A 20,907-nucleotide genomic window follows, 5' to 3' on the forward strand; every position below is an offset into this window, starting at 1 on the left:
GGGACTACACTACTTTTAAGGCAAACAGTCTTATCTTTCATTTTGCTCTTCCCAGTATTTCTTGTTTAATAAAGATGATGACTTAGTGACAGGGTAAGCCCCAACAAGATAAAACTGGTCTACAGTGAACTCTTCTTTTGCCAGTAATTCAATGAGAAACGTTGACATGAAGATGACTGAATTTATCTCTGGACCAATATAAATGTACACATCCAACAACTCCATTTGTTGAAATATAAACACAAAACTCCATCCCTTGCAGAGGTAAGACTGCTAAAGAAGCTACAAAATGTGGTCCAAAAGAGGGAAGAAGCATGTGGCTTCGTGCCTTCTTCGAATTTAATGATGACTTGAAACATACTTTTTCCATTAAGAGGAAAAAAAGAACACGTTAAAAAATTTAAAAATACTTATCACCTGAAACTTCTTTAGAAACTGTTAGCTTTTTGACATTTTAATCATCTAACTCCATCTGAGCCCACAAAAAGGGCTCAAACACCAAAATCATACATACATACTGAACTGATCATATAGATATAACTTTCTTTGCACACAGACAAAACTTACAACACTTTTATCTTGCCTCCTTAGACAAAGAGCTGCTTCTCCTTAAACTGACAGAATTAGCAGTCAGTAGAAATGCAGATAGTCTGAAAGGTTTCTCCAGCTCATGAATAACACATGGTTGGTCTGTGACCAAGAGGCCAAAAACCATTACACGCTGACAGAGGTGACAAGTGATTTTGTCATATTCATGTGTTTAATCCTGCTTCTCTGAAGCCTGAGCACTTTTTCATCTTGTGCCACAGAAGAAACAGGGAAGAAACAGAAAAGTAAAGAAGCATCTACTATATGTACCCCACTACAGAAGACAAAAAATGGGAAAGGTAATGTGAAAAAAAGAAAAACCAGATATGTAGAACCTGAGCAGGCTAATCTGTCTGAAAACATAGATAATGCCTTGTGTACTCCTCTCACCTGTCTTCCTGGTACATCTTTCAGATCACACATGTCTAGATAGGCTATAAATATTTAAGGTAAAAACTTAAAGCGTGTCATAATACAACAAATCTTCCAAGGAGAAAAAGACCTTACTAGCCCTAGAGCAGAATCCATCCTGTCAGCTCCCAGTCATAAAAAGCCATACAAACAGCTCACTCTGAAGGCTAACAATGCTACTGGTGGATATATGTAGACAAAAAGGAACCAAAAATCACAATAATTTGTTCAATGACAGGCAACCAGGCCCCACAAAAGGAGTCAAGACAGATTGTAACTGCAGGCTCTTCAGTAGCTGTACACAAACTGGCTTTTGTTTTGAAGTTGAGTTTTACTGAACCAGAAGATCTAGAGAGATGAATTATTTCTCTAGCTACGGGACAAAGAGGTACAATCTGCAGCTATTTTGTGTTTTGTGGGTAATTAAGCCCAATCAAACTGGGGATGAACTCCTAATTTTTTTTCCTGTGGCTAAAGATTTAATAACCTACCTCTCCTCTGTGATTCCTCTGGAGTTTTTTTAGAATAAAACTGAAGCCACCCAACAGCCTCTGTCTTGGAGTTTCATCATTTGGAGCTTTCTTTCTAACTGGAAACTTAACTTTATAAATACAGAGGTATAAAACTTTACCAAACTCTTTTGACAAACTCAAAAGAAATTGGTCAAAAGGCTTACAAAAGTGTTTCTTATTGGGGAGGGTGACTAGTAGCAGGCATCATGATCACATAGTTTTCTATGTAAAACCCTGAAGAGAGAGTAGCCTTTAGACAAAATCCATAATAAGGATGTAAATCATTTGGATGCAGACAAGTTCACAGTGAACAAAGAAATTGGGCCAGGACTGCAGTGAGGAGAAAGATATGCTGGCATTCTTGTGCTGACACAACTATATAGCAAAGAAACTTTAACAAACTGCTTGTATGGTCTATCAAGTACATTGTAATTAACCTCACAAGCAATCAGAACAAAGGGCTCCCAAATGGGATAAAGAGAAACTGCACGGGATTATACACGGTCCAGGCAAGCTCAGGTAAACTAATTTGTATTTAATTTTCTCTAGGACAAAGTGACCTTTAGTTTGCTCTGGAAGAAAAGAAGATGTTCTGGACTCAAAGATATGACAGACGTACTACAGCTCTGTGACAAACTACTGCGTATCAGTTACGCCACAATAATTACATGCATACTTAACATGTGTAAAGTATGACACAATCTAAGAAAATTTACCCCACAAAGGAAGAGTGGGCATAGCTCAGGTAATGAAGAGTAACTTATTAAAGTGCAGTTGTTTGAAAATATTTGAGTTCTAACACAGCTTTGTTAGAACGGAAACAGAACAAACCAAAGAACATTAGCAAAGGATAGCTAGAAGACATCCGTGAAATTTTTCACCCCAGCCAGTTATAATATATATTCTGTAGAGAGCTTGCTGTGTGTTTTCCCAATGAAATCCTTGTTTGTCAAAACAAACATTCTCACAAAACACTTCTGCTTTAAGAGGCATCTCATAAGACCTGGGCAAAGCTCAAAAGGTTTTCTGCTCTGCTTCTGGGAATCTGCTCTGGACATCAGGGCTTCCAGGCTGCCTTGTACAGAATGTGAAGTAGTAAATTTAAGAGAACACTTAAGAGAGATCCAAACATCCAGTTACTTCCCCAAAATGTCTCATTTTCTGACAGAGGGAAACATACCTCTCTGCCAGGAGAAATGTAATAGCTCTCTATTATACCAAATACAGAGCCATTTGCAAGAGTCAGAGATCCTGGCCATCAATTTTGTTTTCATTATGCCCCAGAAAGCTGCTTGAAACATTAATAGATTTCCTAAAAGCAAGGTACAATGCTGCCACATGCAGGATTAAATTCTGGATTCACATCCTCCATCATATTTATATAATCATACAAATCAGAAAAGTGGGGGGAAGAGCAGAAGAGAAAAAGAAAAGAATACTTCAAACTTATTTCAAAATTGTCTTCAATTTATTAACATTACTAATAAGAGGCTTTAAGAGAAAGTGAGCTAAAAGAATTTTCGCATCCACCTGGTAAATGGGGTATCCTTAAATATACATCACAAAACCTCAACAAACCAAACATATAATCAGTTAAATACTATTACAAGGACAACTGCACAGTGTACAAAGGAAAACACTCCTAGTATCTGCATTCTGAGCAGATACGTTTCCAAGTGTAATCGAAAGCATTGCTGTGCATTTCGCACAGGCATACAAAAAAGGGTGGAAGTTTACTTGTACAGACATGACATATTCTGCATGTCATCACCTGCATTATCAGCAACATCCTGAACAGCAGCACAAACCAAAATATCTACTGTAGACAGTACCAGCTAGCACCTGACAGATTGCTCACAAGAAAGAGCTGTAGACCAGAAGATTGGCCTTTCCTCTTCAGCCCAAATTAATGAGCACATTCCTCTTCCATATACTCTTTTAACACCTACATAGCTGAAATTTGTTTCTTCTCTCTTTTCGTAACATGGCAATGTTGCTGAATGCTAAGTTGCTAGTGCAACTAGCTTAAGTGCTAAAACTCATTGCTAAGTACTACCTACTTTAGCTTATCCCAGCAAGATACTAATATTAGCTTTATGTTTGGTAAAAATTGCCATACTTAGAAGCAGCCCAGTTGAGCCGTATGTCTCAATAAAATTTACTCCTGATATTTTGCAACCAAATATTTATTTTTTTTCAAAAGTGAAAGATTTTTTGCACAAAGTTGACATGTGCTCTTCTGAACTATTTCTATAAGGTTTGAACAGAATTTGAATTACATCCTCCATTAATCTGCAGAAAGCCTTTGCATGCCTATTTCTTTCTAAGAATTAATAATTTTGTTGCAGGCAACAGTAGGAGACATCATTTCATACAACAAAGAAAAGATATGAGCAACCCTCCATTTCAGAATCAAAAGACAAGAAAAATCATTTGAATGAAAGCATGGTTCAATACAAAAAAAAAGTCATACAGCTTCTTTCACATTAGGACACCAGAGGAGTCCCTGAAACAATAGAAATTCCACTGTTATCTCCCAGAGAAATACCAAGAAAAGACTAGAGCTCAAATCCCCTTTTCCATAGCACAGCAAGAGCTCTGAGTAGATATCACCAGGCGTAGAGCCTTGAAGAAATCCTGTTTGATAGAGAGTACCACACAAGAAGAGAGGATCTGTAAGCAACTTATAAATCACATTTCCCCTAACTTATGATGTAAATGATGAATCAGCGATGGAAGATCCTGGACTAAACTAATGCAAGCAATGGAAATAAAAATTCCAGTCACCATCATCATCTACCTAACTACACACATGCATATCACATGCATACACACCCCATTAAAAAAATCCAAGCTATTATTTCTAATAGCGTATGCTCCTCATACAGGAAACAGACATTTTAAGATTGTAAAAGTCCTTAAATAATAAAAAAAGAAAATTATTCCTGTACAAACTCCAGGTGACTAATAACTATCACAGTACAATGAAGTAACGGTTCTTACCTTTGCACTTGCTAAAAACCCAAGAGATATGGCTACTCTGGCTCGCAGGTCTGGTCTGTCTTTGGGCCACACATAAGACAACATTGCTCTGATAATCTTTTTGGCATCTATCTCTTTCAGCTATTGGAAAGAACAAACAAAGGCATTACATTATAAAGAGACCCCAGGAAGCAAAATAACAGCATAAATAAGAGTGAATTTTATACCTTTGAATCACTTCTGTATTTTATTTGATAGGCAACACTTTACAATGTTTGAGACTAGGACTGCATATTAAAATTTCAAGTTGTAAACTTTGAGATTTATATCCATGATATGTTGTTGAAACAGATGAATTGTTCTTAATTCACACGTCCTCAAGAGTGCAAGTAGAGCTAGCTATAAGCAGAATACAGAGAAAGTCACAATTCACCATATTTTAAATACTTCACAGAACAAATAAACCAATGCTTCTTTTTTATCTTCTCAAGATTTCTGGGCAAAATGCAAGGGCTTGGTATTTCTTCTTCGGAAGCTGTTTTAACATAGCATGTAAATAATAGGAGCAAAAATGCAAAAACTTAAAAAAAAAATAAATTCATGAGGTAACAGAAAACTAAGACAAGAAGGAAGCCTGGAAAGTCTACAATAAACAAAAGTTTGGAGAATATTCAGTGAGTCACAATAGAATACAGTATCTAAAAAAAAAAAATCACTGGCATTAGAGCAACCCAAATCTCCAAAACTGAACACTTACACTGATATATAAATTGAACCGAATATAAATTTCAGCTTGGATTATTTGGTTACATTAATACAAATTTAAGCATTTCTAACAATCACTGTCATAGTTCTTTGGTCATCTTATAACCTTTGCGGAAAAGTGAGAAATACTCTTATTCTGCCCATGTCTTTCAGGGCATGTTTCCAGGAATGCAAAGGGTAGTCCTTCAATTGTTGCCCAATGAAGCTATCACTACCAGCAAGAAAACTTCTAGTGGCTTTAATGCAGCTTTCAGTGTCATCACTTCATTTACTAGAATGGCCCCTGAGGTTGGGTAATCACGCTTCATACGGCAGAAGATGTACGTGGTCACACATTAGCTTAACTAATTATGTCAATTTTTAATGAGTTCTTCAAATAGGCTCTCTCCAAACCCCAGACTTTGCTCTAAACAAGACCACAATTCAGTTAACGTCTTCCTGAGAAATATCAGGTTTTTTGGTATGGAATTTTGGGGGGATTTGTTTAGGATTTATTCTTGGTGGTGGCGGTTTTGGTTGTATTTTTACAGAAATACAGGTTATTTTACAGATGGGTAGATGTCTGTGTCCAACTTGAGACATATTCCACTAAACTCCCAAGCTAAATATATTATCTGAAGCCTAAACCATGCTACCCAATCAAGAATAACAGTGCATGCAGTAAAATACAGCACAAGTATCAACAACTTGTTTATCTGTGTTGGCTACCCTGGGGTTAACTTGAAAGACAGGAAGGTTATCTATAGCTGAAGGGAGGGCAGCCAGTAGCAGCTAATCTCTCCATTCAGGCAATACTGAAGAGGGGAGGAAACAAAAAGTCAGTCCAAACCTTTTAAAGATGACTTTTCTTCACAGTAAGTCAATCAAAAGGGGGCGTTTTACAACATATTGTAATGTTTCCCCCACTAGATTGTGCACTTTAAATGCTCCCTCCTCGACTTTGAGGATAAAGCAAATCACAGTAGAAATTCTCTGTTAAGGTCCAGTGTGAACGAGCAAGAAAGGAGAGTTCTGTTAAAAGGTAAAATTGCTGAGGCAACCAGGGAAGCCAATCCAGTAAATGTAAGCTTTTAAAAGCACTGGAAAATTCATCTCAGTGTTTCTAGTCACAGCTTCAAAGAAAACCAAAGGGTAAGAGATACTGCATTTTGTCAACAACTGCAAATGTACTGTAGCACTACACAGTATAAGCACATTTCTAACAACTTTTAAAAAATTAATATATGGAAGATTTGTAAGTGAAGAGAGAATGCAAAACTGTTTCTGTTGTGTCCTACCCAATCAGGAGATGGAGGTATCTGCTGCAGCATATACACGAATCTTTCAATTTGAGCCAAGGATATGCATAAATAGCAGTTCAAACATTTGGAATATATCTTTGATCACCACTTACAGGTTAAAAGGAAGTTAAAAAAAAAAAAAAAGGTATCACATTAACACAAAAGATACTAGTGCAACCAGAACAGTTCTAATTATACGTTGCTATTGGCTAGTCAGACTTTGCACAGAAAAGCTATTAAAAAGAACAAAATACACACTGGCTGCAAAAAAGGAATCTATTTACGTTTCTTCATGGCTCTGAACAGTGACAGAAGTAAATTCGTTCAGAAAAAAAGTGAGAAGGCAGCCAGACATTTGCCAAAGGCCTTGCAAAGGAACAAGAAGAAATATCAAAGGAGATGCAAAATGAACACATATTACATCAAAGTTTACCATGAAATAAATGTTACCGTTGTATAGAAACACGAGTTGAAAATAGTTTAAGTATTCAAGTGGCAACATTAAGAATTAAAATGAGCAATCTGTTTAATGGACTCAGGCCCTTTTTTGATTCTCTGTGGTATATAGAAAGGTTAAGAGATGCATTTATTTTAGCTCCTTTTAAGTGGCAGTAATGTTTTGTATTTTCTTCCAAGGCCTATTTCTACAAAAATGGATAGTATTAAAAGAAAAGTATTATAAATCTAACATAGCGGGGAGCAAAGAAGAAAAGCCTTTTCTTCTTTCTCCATGAAACATGTTTTTAAAACACGCTACCAAATACTGAAGACTACTTGTAAAGGAATGAGCATGGACCATCCTCCTGTCCCCCCCACCCATCCCATCCAGGTTCTGGACCTTTTAATATACCTAAAGAAGGGAAAAAAAGTCATCCTTCCTCTTCACGGTCTCCAAGATTACTGAGTGCAGCAATGCAGTCATTGTGCTGACCCTGTGACTTTATGGATAAAATCTATGCCAAGATGATGAGCTATCAGAAGCATGATGGAAGACAATGACAGTTCGACCTGCAGTTAAGCTGTCACTGCTGATGAAGAAAAGACCAACCAGTTCAGGCTCCCTGTGTACGTACACTCAAAACAGTATCACCCTCTTGTACTTGCACAAGCTCTCTTACGTCTGCACGAGGTTACTCTCCAAACCACTAACAGCTTGCTTCCTCTCCTGCTTTTTCCTCTTTGCAACACTTAATTGTGCAGTCCCAGCCCATTTCTCACACCACCTCTAGAGCTCATGAAACATCTTGTTGAACTGATTCAGTTCATGAAACTGGCAGAAAACTCTTTAGTGTTTGTTGCAGGGTTTCATCTCAGTAAAGAGTCACATCAGCCTACAAATTCAGCAGCAGGAGAAAAAGCAAGGCTGAGAACTTACTTCTTTTTAATAGCAGGAGGTATTTAGATTGCTTCAGTCCATACGCAGCTTGCTATGAGTGAAGCAGCAGTAGTTGTTTGGGCAGCGAGGGCATGTTTCCACCACTTGGACACATTATTTTTCAGCTAGATCACTTCATACTAGCTCGCTATCTGACCATACAGTGACTTACGTAACAAAAAAACAAGGTGAGGAAGGAAGTAGGATTCTTTTTCCAGTTGTCATATCAGCTTAAATAAATGTCAACTAAGGCCTGAATTTTCTTTCCAAGCTTTGGGGAAAAAGTACTTAGCCTTCTGGCTTCATACTATCCACCCTACCACAGAAGGCAAGCAATGACTAGCAAACTAAATAGCAACCGAGTGAAATGGTGGTAGGGGAAGGCTCATTAACAGGGCTCCATTGTGACTATCAGTCTTTCCATAAGAAAGTAATAAATGTCTGCTTAGCAACAAGTCAGGCACTGGTTTTTATTCCTGTCTATTCTGTGTACAAAAGACTAACACACAAAAAGAACCCAAAGGTGGTAAAGAACAATACTGTTCTCAGTTTCAATATTCAGCACATCAGCCACTGCTGCAAGTAAAAATTATTTTGTAAACAAAACAGCTGTGTAAGCTTCTCTCCTAGTTACTTGTGAGATGAAGGTAATGTGCCCTTCATAATCTGTGTTTATCCTTGGTATTCAGTTCTGTATCCCCTGAAGCTGCTATAAAAGCAGCGATTTAAAGCATCAGCCCCCAAGCCAGTTTCCAGAGTGAACACACGCTGGTTTGTTAAAAAGTTTTGGAAGAAAGGTGTAATATAGCTGACACGTATCACCTGCAGTTTTCCTAAAAGCATAATCCTAGGGGAAAAAAATTCTCCTGAGGTAATTGGGTGCCAATACTTTTACGCATTGAACACAAGTGCATGTATACAAGTGCGAGAACTCCCCTTGTAACATCAGATTTTCTTCCCCTCATTTTTGATGGTAACATCTTGGCTTTTATACCCAGTGTTACTCTGTTTTTTCCACTCTTCGGGCATTTCATCTCTTCTGCACTAGTCCTTAACAGTTGATATTTGTTTAGTTAGCCACCTTAACTAACAATGTCCTATATTAACTACATTATAGCTCCATTTATTGGAATAAAAAAGTCAGGAGATTGGCTTATACAGGAATAGCTGCAAGTAATGGGTGAACAGAGAATGCCACTGAAATATTTACAATGCCCACCAGACTGAAAAAGTATCAGCTGGCATCAAAATTTCTGGCTAACATATCCCTAGTGAGTTTTAATGTTAAGGAACATCCACCATTCCTTAACATTACTAGTGTTTTGGTCAACAGAAACTTCCATTCCCTTTCTGACCAGAGAAAACCCTGAAATTTAAATTTTTGAATGATGTCAAACCGTAGACCTTTGAAAAGTAGTAACTCCAAAGAAAATACATGATTAAACATGTAATACCTGTCCTATCCCTGTCCTATCTCCATTCCCGAGCCTTTGGCTTCATTTTCTCCTTCCCAGCGCTGGGGGGGAAAGGGTGAGCAAACAGCTGCATGGTGCTCAGTTGCCCTCTGGGCTCAAACCACAACATGTATGTATACAAAAAAATCTTTTCCCTGGAGTTGTGAAAAATTAAGTTATGACAGCAAATAGGAAACATTCAGCTGATCAACATACCCAGATGAACAGAAATTTTGGTAGGAAAAAATCCCCAAGAACAAATAATTAAGCCCAGCAGATGCACAATCACCCAAGTGACAACACAGGGAATAATATCCTCCTCCTATTTACAGGAGAAATACAATCCATAATAATTATATTCCATAACATAATTAGAGTAAACACGGAGAAGGACAGCCTGCTATCTTTAAAGTCTGTTTTGCCTAGGAAATATTTGAAAGAGCTTATACCTGTTGCAATGAGGGTCTTAGTCTAAAATTAATGTTACATGCAGAGACACTAGTACTACTGACTGAAGATGTCTCATTATTCTGTTTCCACCTGTGCCTTATGCAGAAAAGGTCACAGATGTTTGTTAGAACAAGCTGGCTATAACTTTAGGTTATGAAACTCCCTCTTACAACCAAAGCATAGATTTTGGTAGCATCTCTTCTGACTTCTGCCTGTAGCGCAAACAGATTTGGATTCAACGAAGGGACAATTCACAAATCAAAATTTAAGAGGAAATCCTAGGTTTAACTCTTAAGTTTCTTTACAAAAGAAGCTGTAAGGAAAGACATTGTCCAAACAGTTAAGCATGAGCAAACCAGCCCTGAAAGACCTGAACCCTGCCCTGAAATTTCAGTTTGTCATCAACATGGTCTTCACCAGTTTTAGGAAGGTCCCACCCAAGCTTGAACAAGTTATAATCATCACACAGAATCATTCTGCAAATACACAAAGCATCAGAAGTAAGTTTGCGCAGGAAGTGAGAAAATGAAACATAACATATATAAACTCCAGAGCTTTGATTTTGCAATTTTAATCATGCAAAGTTTATATTGTGTTGTTTCAACTAAAAGCCTGCCTCGTTTTCTAACTGTAATCATTTAGTCTAATAAAAGATACTGCTGCTTCTTACATACCTATCATCATTATTTTAACATGTGCTTCCTGAATATAAATACAGTCAAAACATATCGGATGCATTAACATTAAATCCAAGTAAAAATACCTGCAGTTTAATTACTTCTTTCCCCCAATGCTTCAAGTGCAATTTTACCAACTGACGCACTAACTGGTATCTACAAGCTGATTTCTACTATCCTGAATGTCAAGTCACAGGGAAGTATCACTTAGAAGCAAGAAAAACAAACCACAATAAATTATAATAGAACATACTTTCCATGAAAATAATGTAGCATAACACGGGCCAATTTCAAAGGAGCACGTGACCCTAAGATTGTATTTTTAACAGAACAATTGAAGCACTTCACCACAGTTATTACAAACATTTGGTGATATAAGAGCTAGTAAGCTTACATCAACAATTACCCAGTATCTACTCCACTACAGTATTCACGTATCTACCAGTGCAATTTTTCACATTTTTCACAGATTGTTGCTTGGGGTCTTTAGGTGGTTTGGTTTTGTTTTGGTTTTTTTTTGGGGGGGGAGGGGGGGTGGGGTTGTGTGTGGAAGCCAAACACATTTTTTATTTAAAAAGGAATATTAATTAAGCAATTTTTTACCCCTTCTTTTGGATCTGTGTGAAGCCCTCCACCTGCATGACCATGCCAACACATTCTCTTCTCTATTAGTCGCCACCTCGGGAGGATCTGTGTGAAAATGAAAAGTCAATTTGCAAGAACGTCAGGAAACGTGCATGTAAAAGCCAACAGAAATAAGAACTACTGGTCTATTTTCCCTCCCTCATCCTCCAACTGTATCAGCTTGCTTTAATAAAAGATATTACCACTCTCTAAAACCCTTGCCTGGCTTAAGGAAACATTAGTAGAGAAAGGGACTATAAAGCTAGCAGTATAGTAAATAGCATGTTCCAAGCAGCCAGAAGGTAGAGATAACAGAGCCTTAAATATTTCAGTTAAAAGGACATCTAAGAACTGAAAAGTGGCCTAAAGAACACTGCAAAGAAATTGAAGTTTTGGAGGGTAACCATACTCAGGCACATTAAAATATCAAGTGAAACACACTTAAGCAATAATACTCTTTCCATGTACATAAAGAGTAATTGGGGGCAAAATAGATAAATCTACTTCACACTTCTCTTTCCTGTCAAGATGAGAACAGCCTACTGGTGCCATACAACTGGTATGAGCTAAGCAGGTCCAGAGCCCCTGCTGCAATCCTCGTACAGCATGTGCAGGTGCAGTTAGCAAAAGAGCCTGCTTTTTAAAAACAAATGCTCACTTCTCTTAGCATGTGGTCAGGATTCCCTGCTACATAAATACGGAGAAAATTTCTGATTTTATTAATGCCTGTACATGTACTAAAAAATAACAACTCACTACCACTAGGAATTTCTCCAAGTTCAATTTCAAAGTGCCTGCCACACACAATGAACACGTTAAAGCTTTTCAAAAAGAATCTGCATTTTGTTTAAAATACTGGCTACATGTTGACATTTTCCATATTCATGTTAAAGCTCTTTAAGAATATCATTTTATGTATATGCTTTGATAGCAGACATCTGGATTTCCCAAATCAAAATTGAACTTTTCATATTTTAAAGAAAAACATTATAAAATACAATCTAAGATTTTATGCTTTGAAGTCCCAATGACCCTCAAAAGAGTTTAGCTGCTTAAATCAGTTCTATGAGTGTTTATTTTTTTATAAAAAAAAAATGAAAAACAAGACAAATACATTTCCTAGCTTCATTCAAGCCAAGTGTGATACTTGGAAATGTGTCATAAGTATTCCATGAACAGTAAAAATTGCATATTCCTCATGTTCACATTAAAGCAAACAGACCTCATAGCAATAAGAGCCTTACATCCTGGCACTCAATGATGAGAATAAATTTCCACGATTTCTTGATATTCCACAATCTAAGCAGGATTTTGAAGTAATAAAGCCCTACATACTCAAGAAAAACTCACAGCTTTCTATGCATTGCTATTTTCTATGCCTGACAACATGAATCTAAGTATCAACTCAAAACTTGCATTTTTAAGAACTCTTCTTCATAAGTTACTGTGTTATCATTCGTTTCTAGAGATTCAAAAAGACTTCTTCAGGAGAGTGCAGTCTGAAGCTTCTAAGCAAAGTTATCGCCTTTTCTAGAGGCAGAAACATAATGTGCCATTTAACTTGCTACACTTCAAAACTGCAAATAGTGAAAATAAAAAAAAAAAGACTAAACTGAAGGATGTTCCAAGGGCTTAAGTTTCCTCTAACCTGAAAGTAGGAAGAAAAACAATTTATACCTACCTCCGAAGCCTCTAATAATGGCCTTGAATAATCTCCCCCCAGACTGTGCCATGATCTTTGTCTGCAGATTGGTAGAACCTACAGAATAGAAAAGGGGAAAAAAATGAAAATGGAGTCATGCAGAACATGCACTTCACATTCAGAGAATATTCATCTAGTTTATGTAAACATCCAAAACATGAAAACAAGGCAGATGGCTTTGATTTTTAACAACTGACCACAGAAAAAGAAAACTGGTGGGGAGCAGCTGTAAAATAGCGTTTTTAATGGTTGAATCTAATTTAAGTGACAATGAAGGTTTCCCTTCCCTGAACCCCCACTCCCATCAGACTTTGTTTCTTTTGTACCATGAAAGCCCAAAGTTTTCCCTTTCCTCTCATTTTAATTTTCTCCCAGGTTGTTTTCTGACTTCTTCCAAATATTCTTTTGTTCTGTTTTTCATTATGAATTGCTATTCTTATGCTTATAGATCCTGCCATTTCCAATTCCTCTTAGCTCTGCTCATGCCATGCTTGTTGCATAGACCACAAGGCTAATCAAAGCTACGGCTCCTGACTGGGAAGCACTGGGACTATCAGAAATTAGAGCACGGCTGACTACAAGTTTTAGATAGGCAGGACACAAGATACCCAATATTCACATATCCATCAATGCATCTTTAATAGATACATGTTAGGTGCCAACTGTAGCATGCTTCACATGTTACACTGAAAGCAATTAATTTTCCAGAAGAGTTTCAAAGGACCATTTGTTTTCCTTAGAAGGGACTAGGTGGCGGTGCTTCCCCTGGGGCAAAACAGGGACCTCTCTTTTGGTTAGCAATGACGGTGCCACATCATCTTTGACACATTCAATATTAAATCTTTTACTGCTCTGTTGCAATATTAACCATACGCCTCACACTATATAAAAACCACTACCACAGAGCAAAATAGCAGAAGAACTGCTCATCAGCCCAAGGCGAAGGACACATGTCAAAAGGAAAAAAAAAGAACTTGATCATAAAAAAAGAGTATTTTTAACCTCAACAAACAGCAGCACCATCATATATTTTATACCTTGCTCTAAACATTCCTTTGCTCTTGTCCTAAAACACACACCATAAGTTATAATTTAGACATTAATTTTAAAGAAAATTAAAATCATTCCCCCACATGTCAGCACATGGGACCTGCTTATTTCAGACATTTCCATTATGTGACAACATGTACAGAGAAAGAGGAAACATTACAATTATACAGTTTGCACTTAGTGGAGCTAACTGGCCTGGGTGAACTGCCCTGATTCTTCCAAGACCTGGGTTAAGCGAAGGAGCTGCATTTATAAAGCATTTCATTGTAGATTCACTCATTGCTTAACGGTTTTATGTCAGCACAGAGGATTCCATCTAAACTAATATGCTCTCCATAGGAACAGTGACAGTTTCATAAACAGAAAATATAATGGAAAAAAGAGGACTTCAGGATGCCTCAGCACATCCCAAGTTCCTGCAAATTAATGTAATAATTACAAAGGCGTGGTTATTTTGGATATAAGTTCCCATCAACGTGCAAGAGGAGGATAAGCAACTCCTAGCAGTAGCCACTATTGCGGCATCTGGGAAGCACCTAGAATCCAACAGCAAATCAAGTTGTACAACCAATACAAAAGGCAACAGCGCTCCCTAATTCAGCAGTTACACCAATACAACTTCACCTGCTTCGCCAGTCAGAGGCCGTTTGGGAGTATGGATTAAACTATGACGATTTAGAATTTATAGTGGAGACACAAGCCAGGGTGAGAGGCTTAATACCAACAAGTCCTACATTCACACCAGTGAGAGCGAGTTCCTGTCTCCTGCAGCCTAGAGTGCAGTCAGTATATCAGTATATCGAAACCCTCAGCATCTGTACGTCAGCATTTACACTTCTTTAAACACACGATGCTCATAAAAGACTGTTATCAACCCATGCCAAAGAGAAGGACTGATGAACCACTGCTTACAACTATGCTTTGGCTTCTCTGAACACAGCTGGAACCTCTCCAGAGATATACCATTCTTTCCTGCTTGGCCTTCCAAGAAAAGAAAAAAAAAAATACAACACAAAACCTGAGTACTCTAAGAATTAAAACTCGGGTATTTAATTCTGAATGCGTTTTTGTTGTTGCATATTTCTGGTACATGGGAGTACATAACTGATGCTCCAACAGCTATTAGAAAGAAGTTAATTACTGTTCTAGAGTTACTCATAGGACACCATAAAAATATTTCACTAATAGTTCATGTCATTTGACCCCAAAGTTTGCAAAGTTCTCTTCTGACTGATGCATGAGACAAACAACATCACAGAAACAACTACTGAAACACCAACAGATCGAGTCTCAAATTACTGCATCAGATAGCCTACTTACTTGACTGAAGCTACAAACTGTCACGGGGTTAAGAGATGACTACAGCAAAAGGATGAAAAGATTTTGCACAAGGTGCACAGGAAAGCTTGTTCTTATTTTCAGTCTTGAGCCTGGAAGACTGGAGGTTTGAATCCTCTCCCAAGCTCCTGCTAAAAAACAAGTCTCAGCAAAGAAATAAAGAATTAAACAAGGTGAACAATTTACTTTACCAGTAAGTCCTCTGGCCATCACGGTATTATTAGCAAAACTGCCCAAATGAATGGGACTGAAGCTTACCCTGTCATTCTGCACATCCTGCAGGCAGACGTGGGACTCCACTTTCCCTCGCTACAACGCCTTCCCAATAGATTTAGGATTACAAAGGAGAGGTATACTTGAACTTTATTGTAACGCAAAAAAGTAAGAGGTTATTGCTTTAAAGGAGCAGGGGCAAGTCCTGCTTATTTCTGAATTTAAGAAATTATGCAGGGAACTTTAGTTCTGGCATTTCCTAACTTCTGAACGCCTGACTCTGCATGTTCTTTTAATGTATTTTTGGATATGGTTCTATATACTCTAAAGGATGAAACAGATGTCTAGTACTGATTGCACATGAAAGTCATATTGCTAAAGTGTCATGACTGTTGGTGGTAGTTTAAATACTACTAATGCAAACAAACAACAGGGATTAAACACATTTGCACAAGGTCAAATCCACACTTAGAAGCTTCTCTCTGGAGTATGTTACATACTGTTCCAGATGTACTGTACTAACCTAATAGGGATGGCTATTTTAAACTAATTGTAATAGAAAAGATTAACTGAAGATAGGATTCAAGTACCTGTGCAGTATTCAAGCCCCATTTAATTTTGCTGAGTTTGCAAGGCAAGAAAAGAGGGAGAAGAGGAAGATGAGAGAGAAAAGGTGAAAATATTCTGGTATAAGTATAGACTAAACTATCATCAATATGAATATAAACTTAATTGGCGTTACGTTTAACAATGGACAATCTGCAGCTGCTCTGTACATATACCCAGAGCAAATGAAACCAAGGTTAACAAAAAAATACCTTAAGGAGTTTCCCTTGTAACATCTTACTAATATACCCTCACGTTTGGCTTGTTTTGGTAAAAAGTCTCAACGGCAGAGCAGCAAACCCTGTTGCTTACCCTGTGCTCCCTCTATATTCCCCAAATGACTTTCAGATCAAATTCCCATATTTCCATCTGTTCTACTTTATTACATATCCTTCCTCGCAGCAATTTTCAGTATTATTAGATGTCCAGTTTTATAGACAGACATATGGGATTGCTGATCTGCTCAGCAGCAATACTTCCTCTATAAAGGGATTTTGAAAATTCAAAGAATTTCAAATACTCCATTATAAAGCATATATCTCTCAGTAAAGACTGTTGACTAATGGAGACTGTTGATTAATAGTTCCGTGCATCGAGCTGTTCAACTACACCATCAAAGTCTAGAGAAGGGAATTTAGCCAGGCACATGGACATGTGAAATGACACCTGGACACCAAACATCGGTATAATTTTACAGAACAGACCAGGTTTCAGTTAAAAAAATGCAAAATATAAATAAATTTAACAGAAATACCTGAAGCTTCTCTTACAACCACTTCTAGAGCAAGGGAAATTACTAAATTATGCAGAAGAACACGCTGTTATCATGTCATGTGGCAGCTGAAAGGGCAAGATAATGCAAGGGGGAAAAAAAAAGAGCCTCTTCTATTTTTTACCGTTACACTCACAATAATTTACAAAGCCCTGCTTTCTACAACTGCCAAAGTCCTCTCTGAAAGAAACCCCTCAGTATATTTCTTGACTTACACAGAGTTATGCTAGTAAAATAATACCTTTAGTTAAAGGCTGTTGGACCTTTTTGGTCAAATGCTATTTTCCTTCCATTTAAGTTGTAGGTCAAATAGAATTTGCCATTGCTTTTATTTTGGATGAGGGCAAACTGTTCTACAAAAAAAACCCTAAGCTCCCTAGAAAAAAAAAACAAAAACAACCACAAACCAGTCTTTGGTTCCTTTTCAAAGTTTACCAAGCAAGCCATAACCAACATGCCCAATCGCTCTATGACTACTCAGCAGAGATCCTAAATTTAAAACAGGAGTTTTGACACAACAAACCCCTGCCTATTCCAGTTGCAGGGGGGTGAACTGAAGAAGCTACATTTATGGAAATACAAACGGATCTCAATATTGGACAATGAAGTCTGATCACAGTTCCACAGTATTTATGACACCTGGTTTTCCCCTCCATAAATTTAGCTATTTTCCTCTCCAGGATACAAACGTTACATGTCTTATTACTCAGAAAAGCAAGACTTTAATCAGAGATACTGAAAATAAGCATGAGGGAAGAAAGATGTGCATCTGTAATGCAACAGCACCCAAACAATTCTACTATATCTGAATCTCATTGTACTAAGTGCTATAGAAAGTACATATATTGTATTACAAAACAATTAAGCTTATAACTGATTGTGAGTTTAAAAAAAAAACTTACAACTGACAGGAAACTATGGAGAGGGGGATCAAGTACTGCATGGATGCAGAGTAGAAGAATGACAGGCAAGTGTCTGAAATCATCTTTTTAAAAAACAGTAGTTAGTAACTTTTCTTTTATCGTCACATTTCACCAGAGCTTTTTCCTTCCTTTAATCACATTTTTTCCTCATGAGTTAAGCTATGGTTATATCCTGAACCAGTCTGAGCTGCAAAAGGCACGACTCTTGACTCACACAGCTACGCTGTCACAAACCTCTGCTGTTTCTGGACTTACAGCAATAAAAGCAGAACTGTGGTTGTGCAGTTGATTTTACTCGCAGAAGTGATTTTACTACAGGAATGAGAAGCACATTGTTGCTGGTGTCCCCACATCATATTAGGTGTCCCCTCCCAGGAAGGCCCTTACTATTTAGGAGCACTTTGGGGAAGACATGCCATTAAAGCCAACTATCTAGATTTCACAAGTGGTTGGGTCCTGCCAGTCTCCCATCCCACGCAAGATTAAGAGGCTGGATCACTGGCATTTATTTCACCTTTACTGACCTTTGTTATATTCAACAAGCTAGTGCAAAATCTAACCCATATTTGATACTGAGAATATAGCAATAAAGGTAACAGAAGAGCTTTCTCACACAAAAAAGTGTATACACTGAGACGTGTCATCACACAGTAGCCTGGAGGCTTTCACAAGAACACATGCTAAAAAACACTCCTTTCAGTAAACCTTGCTCCCAGATAACTGTGAAGCATACAGTTTAGGACCACAGCAAACAAGTTTAAGTTACTTTAAATGCAAAACCAGGTAAGTTTCTTGAATTTTTTCATATACAGAAAAGCTTTCCAAGTAAGCCCATTAACAATATTTACAGTCCTCATTAGTGTATAAACACAGCAAAATAATTAACTTAAACTAAAATAGAATGAACATACTTGCTCCCAGAAGATTTTTTTACATGCCGAATTACCTAATTTATAAAAATCAATAGCTAATCACTCTGAAATCCAACTTGCTGAAGTGCCTAGCCAACTTTTGTCAGCTACTTCTATTGGTGCAGGGACAGTATTTCTTGAACTAGCTGAAACATGAGAAAAAAAACAACAAAACGGGAAACTGAAATCACAGGACAGTGCATTTTCCTCTGTCAGCAAATTTAATTGTTAAAAAAAAACATGTCAACTTGTCCCAAAATTCTGAAGGGCTTTACAATCAAAAACTCCAGAACACTAAGTCTGAGCCTTCTGCTGGATAATAATCAAATAAATTTACACAACACACATAAAATGTGCTGCCTATTTATCCTAGTGTGGCACAAAGATTTTATTTAACAAAATGTAGGACCTTGATTATGCATTTAATGAATTCTAATATTGACCCAAATAGAGCTTGATGCAGAAGTGAAGAAAAAATTAAACACCAGACTGTAAAAAAAGAAATGCATAATTGACCACTAACACAGACGTGCCTAGAAACTAAAAGGCCAAAGAGACGAATACATATATATACTGCAGACATAGCCTTAACTTTCTAGTTCAGAAAAACCTAGTGCAAATCAACATTTAGCAACGTATGGCAATTAAAACTTATCAGCAAGGACTGGTATGTCTCACATGAAAATAAAAACATTCAAAAGGAAAACAGAATTATAATTAATACTTCTATACATGACAACACTGTCATTTATTCATTAACATCTCAAATAAGTTTCCAGGAACACTGGACAATATTGAGTACCCAGATATATTTTAACACATCCAAATACATGGGAAAAATATTTGGTCTGCATCAACTTCAACTTTTAGCTCTTTATCCTTCCCAAGTTTCAAAACTAACCCCCCACTCTCAATTTACTACTTCAGTCCTGTTTATCTTATTACTAAGGAATATGCACTTGACTGTAGTTCATGACAGAATTCTGCCTATCAGAGGCAATTAATCAAGGCAGGTGATAATGAAAAGCGAGGCATAAACAGTGGTACTCTGTTGGGGGGGGGGGAGAAATAAAAAAAAAAAAAAGAAAAAATATCAAACAAATAATAGCCATCTGAGAGTTTACAGGAAGCTCATCCACTCAATCTTTGAGATACACTTCTTACACTCACTTTGAAAAACGCACATGAATTATTGAAAGCTGGACTTAGTCAATTTGAGACATACTCAATTCTTCACTTGTAACAAAAAAATCATTCACTGGAACACGTTATAGCCTTCCACTGCTGACAGAAAGAGTTCCAATTCCAATTTCCTTTCCCTACATAACAGCAAAATTAGCTGTCAGCACAAGTTATTCTCTGTACAAATGTTTAGCATCCGTTCTAAGACACTGCTTGTTAATGTTTGTCCACAAAAAAAAAAAAAAAAAAGGATCAAATGCTCGAACGCACCGTCAACAGACAGAAGGGTCACCTGAACACGACAGCAACGGATGGGAGAGGTTCAGCCTGAAACTTGTCTGGGCCCAAACTTGACCAGAGACTTTATCAGCCACGACCAAAGCACTCCCCACGAAGAGAGCGCCATGCCACGCGTGTGTCCCCTCCACAGCCCCACTGCAAGGGGCTCCCCCCAGCACACAACCCCACTGCAAGGGGCTCCGCTCCCCCCAGACCCACTGCCAAGGCCCCCCCCCACCGCCCCCCCGGGCAAGGCGAGGCGTTAACAAGCCGTCCCCGCAGAGCCCGCGGGGCCCGGCGCCCCTTCCTCACCCTCCGCTGCCCGCCCTCAGCGGGGGCCGGCGCCCCCCCCCCACGCACCTGGCCGCTCCGCGGGGCCGCGCGGGCCCGCTGCCGCCCGCTCCCCGCAAGCCAGCCGTGGGCGCAGGCGGCGGCGGCCACCGGAGGCCGCAGCAGGGCGAGGGCGAGGAGCCGCCGCTTGCGGGAAGCGGCTACCGCCAAGCTGCGGGGAGCCCCCGGCAGCGCCATCTTGGGAGGGCCGGGCAAGCGAGGATTGTGGGACGCCGGCGGACTCGCTGGGAGGAGCGGCCGAGGCGGAGCCGCGCGGGAGGAGGAGGCGGGGGATGGCGGCTCCGTGCCTGGGGCTGGCTGCCGTCGCCGCTGCCGCTCTGGGGAAACCTCGCTCGGCCGTCGGGACCGTGTGGTCTGGCCGGTGGGCAGCGGTGAGGCGGCAGCGCGCCGCGGCTGCCCCTCAGCCCCGCCATGGCGCCCTGAGGAGGGACGGGCGCTTCCCTGCCGAGCCAAGCCCTTCCC

The 20,907-nt window shown here is 38.7% G+C and overlaps 1 protein-coding gene across 1 annotated transcript in view; it reads right to left on the reverse strand.

The window, feature by feature from the left end:
• The window catches only part of ABCB7 (ATP binding cassette subfamily B member 7), a 42,220-nt gene extending 21,562 nt beyond the window's left edge, over positions 1-20,658 (reverse strand). Inside the window, exons 1-4 of the mRNA XM_042807185.1 lie at positions 20,455-20,658; positions 12,800-12,877; positions 11,098-11,184; positions 4,515-4,634 (exon numbers count right to left, since the gene is read on the reverse strand). Of these exons, the coding sequence (XP_042663119.1) occupies positions 4,515-4,634; positions 11,098-11,184; positions 12,800-12,877; positions 20,455-20,622 (453 nt within the window). The 5' untranslated portion in view covers positions 20,623-20,658. The remainder of the gene's footprint in view (positions 1-4,514; positions 4,635-11,097; positions 11,185-12,799; positions 12,878-20,454) is intronic.
• Positions 20,659-20,907: the final 249 nt, after the last annotated feature.

This window comes from Tyto alba, unplaced genomic scaffold (genome assembly GCF_018691265.1).
Source record: "Tyto alba isolate M040663 unplaced genomic scaffold, T.alba_DEE_v4.0 Super-Scaffold_5, whole genome shotgun sequence".
In the NCBI taxonomy this organism is placed as follows: Eukaryota; Metazoa; Chordata; class Aves; order Strigiformes; family Tytonidae; genus Tyto; species Tyto alba.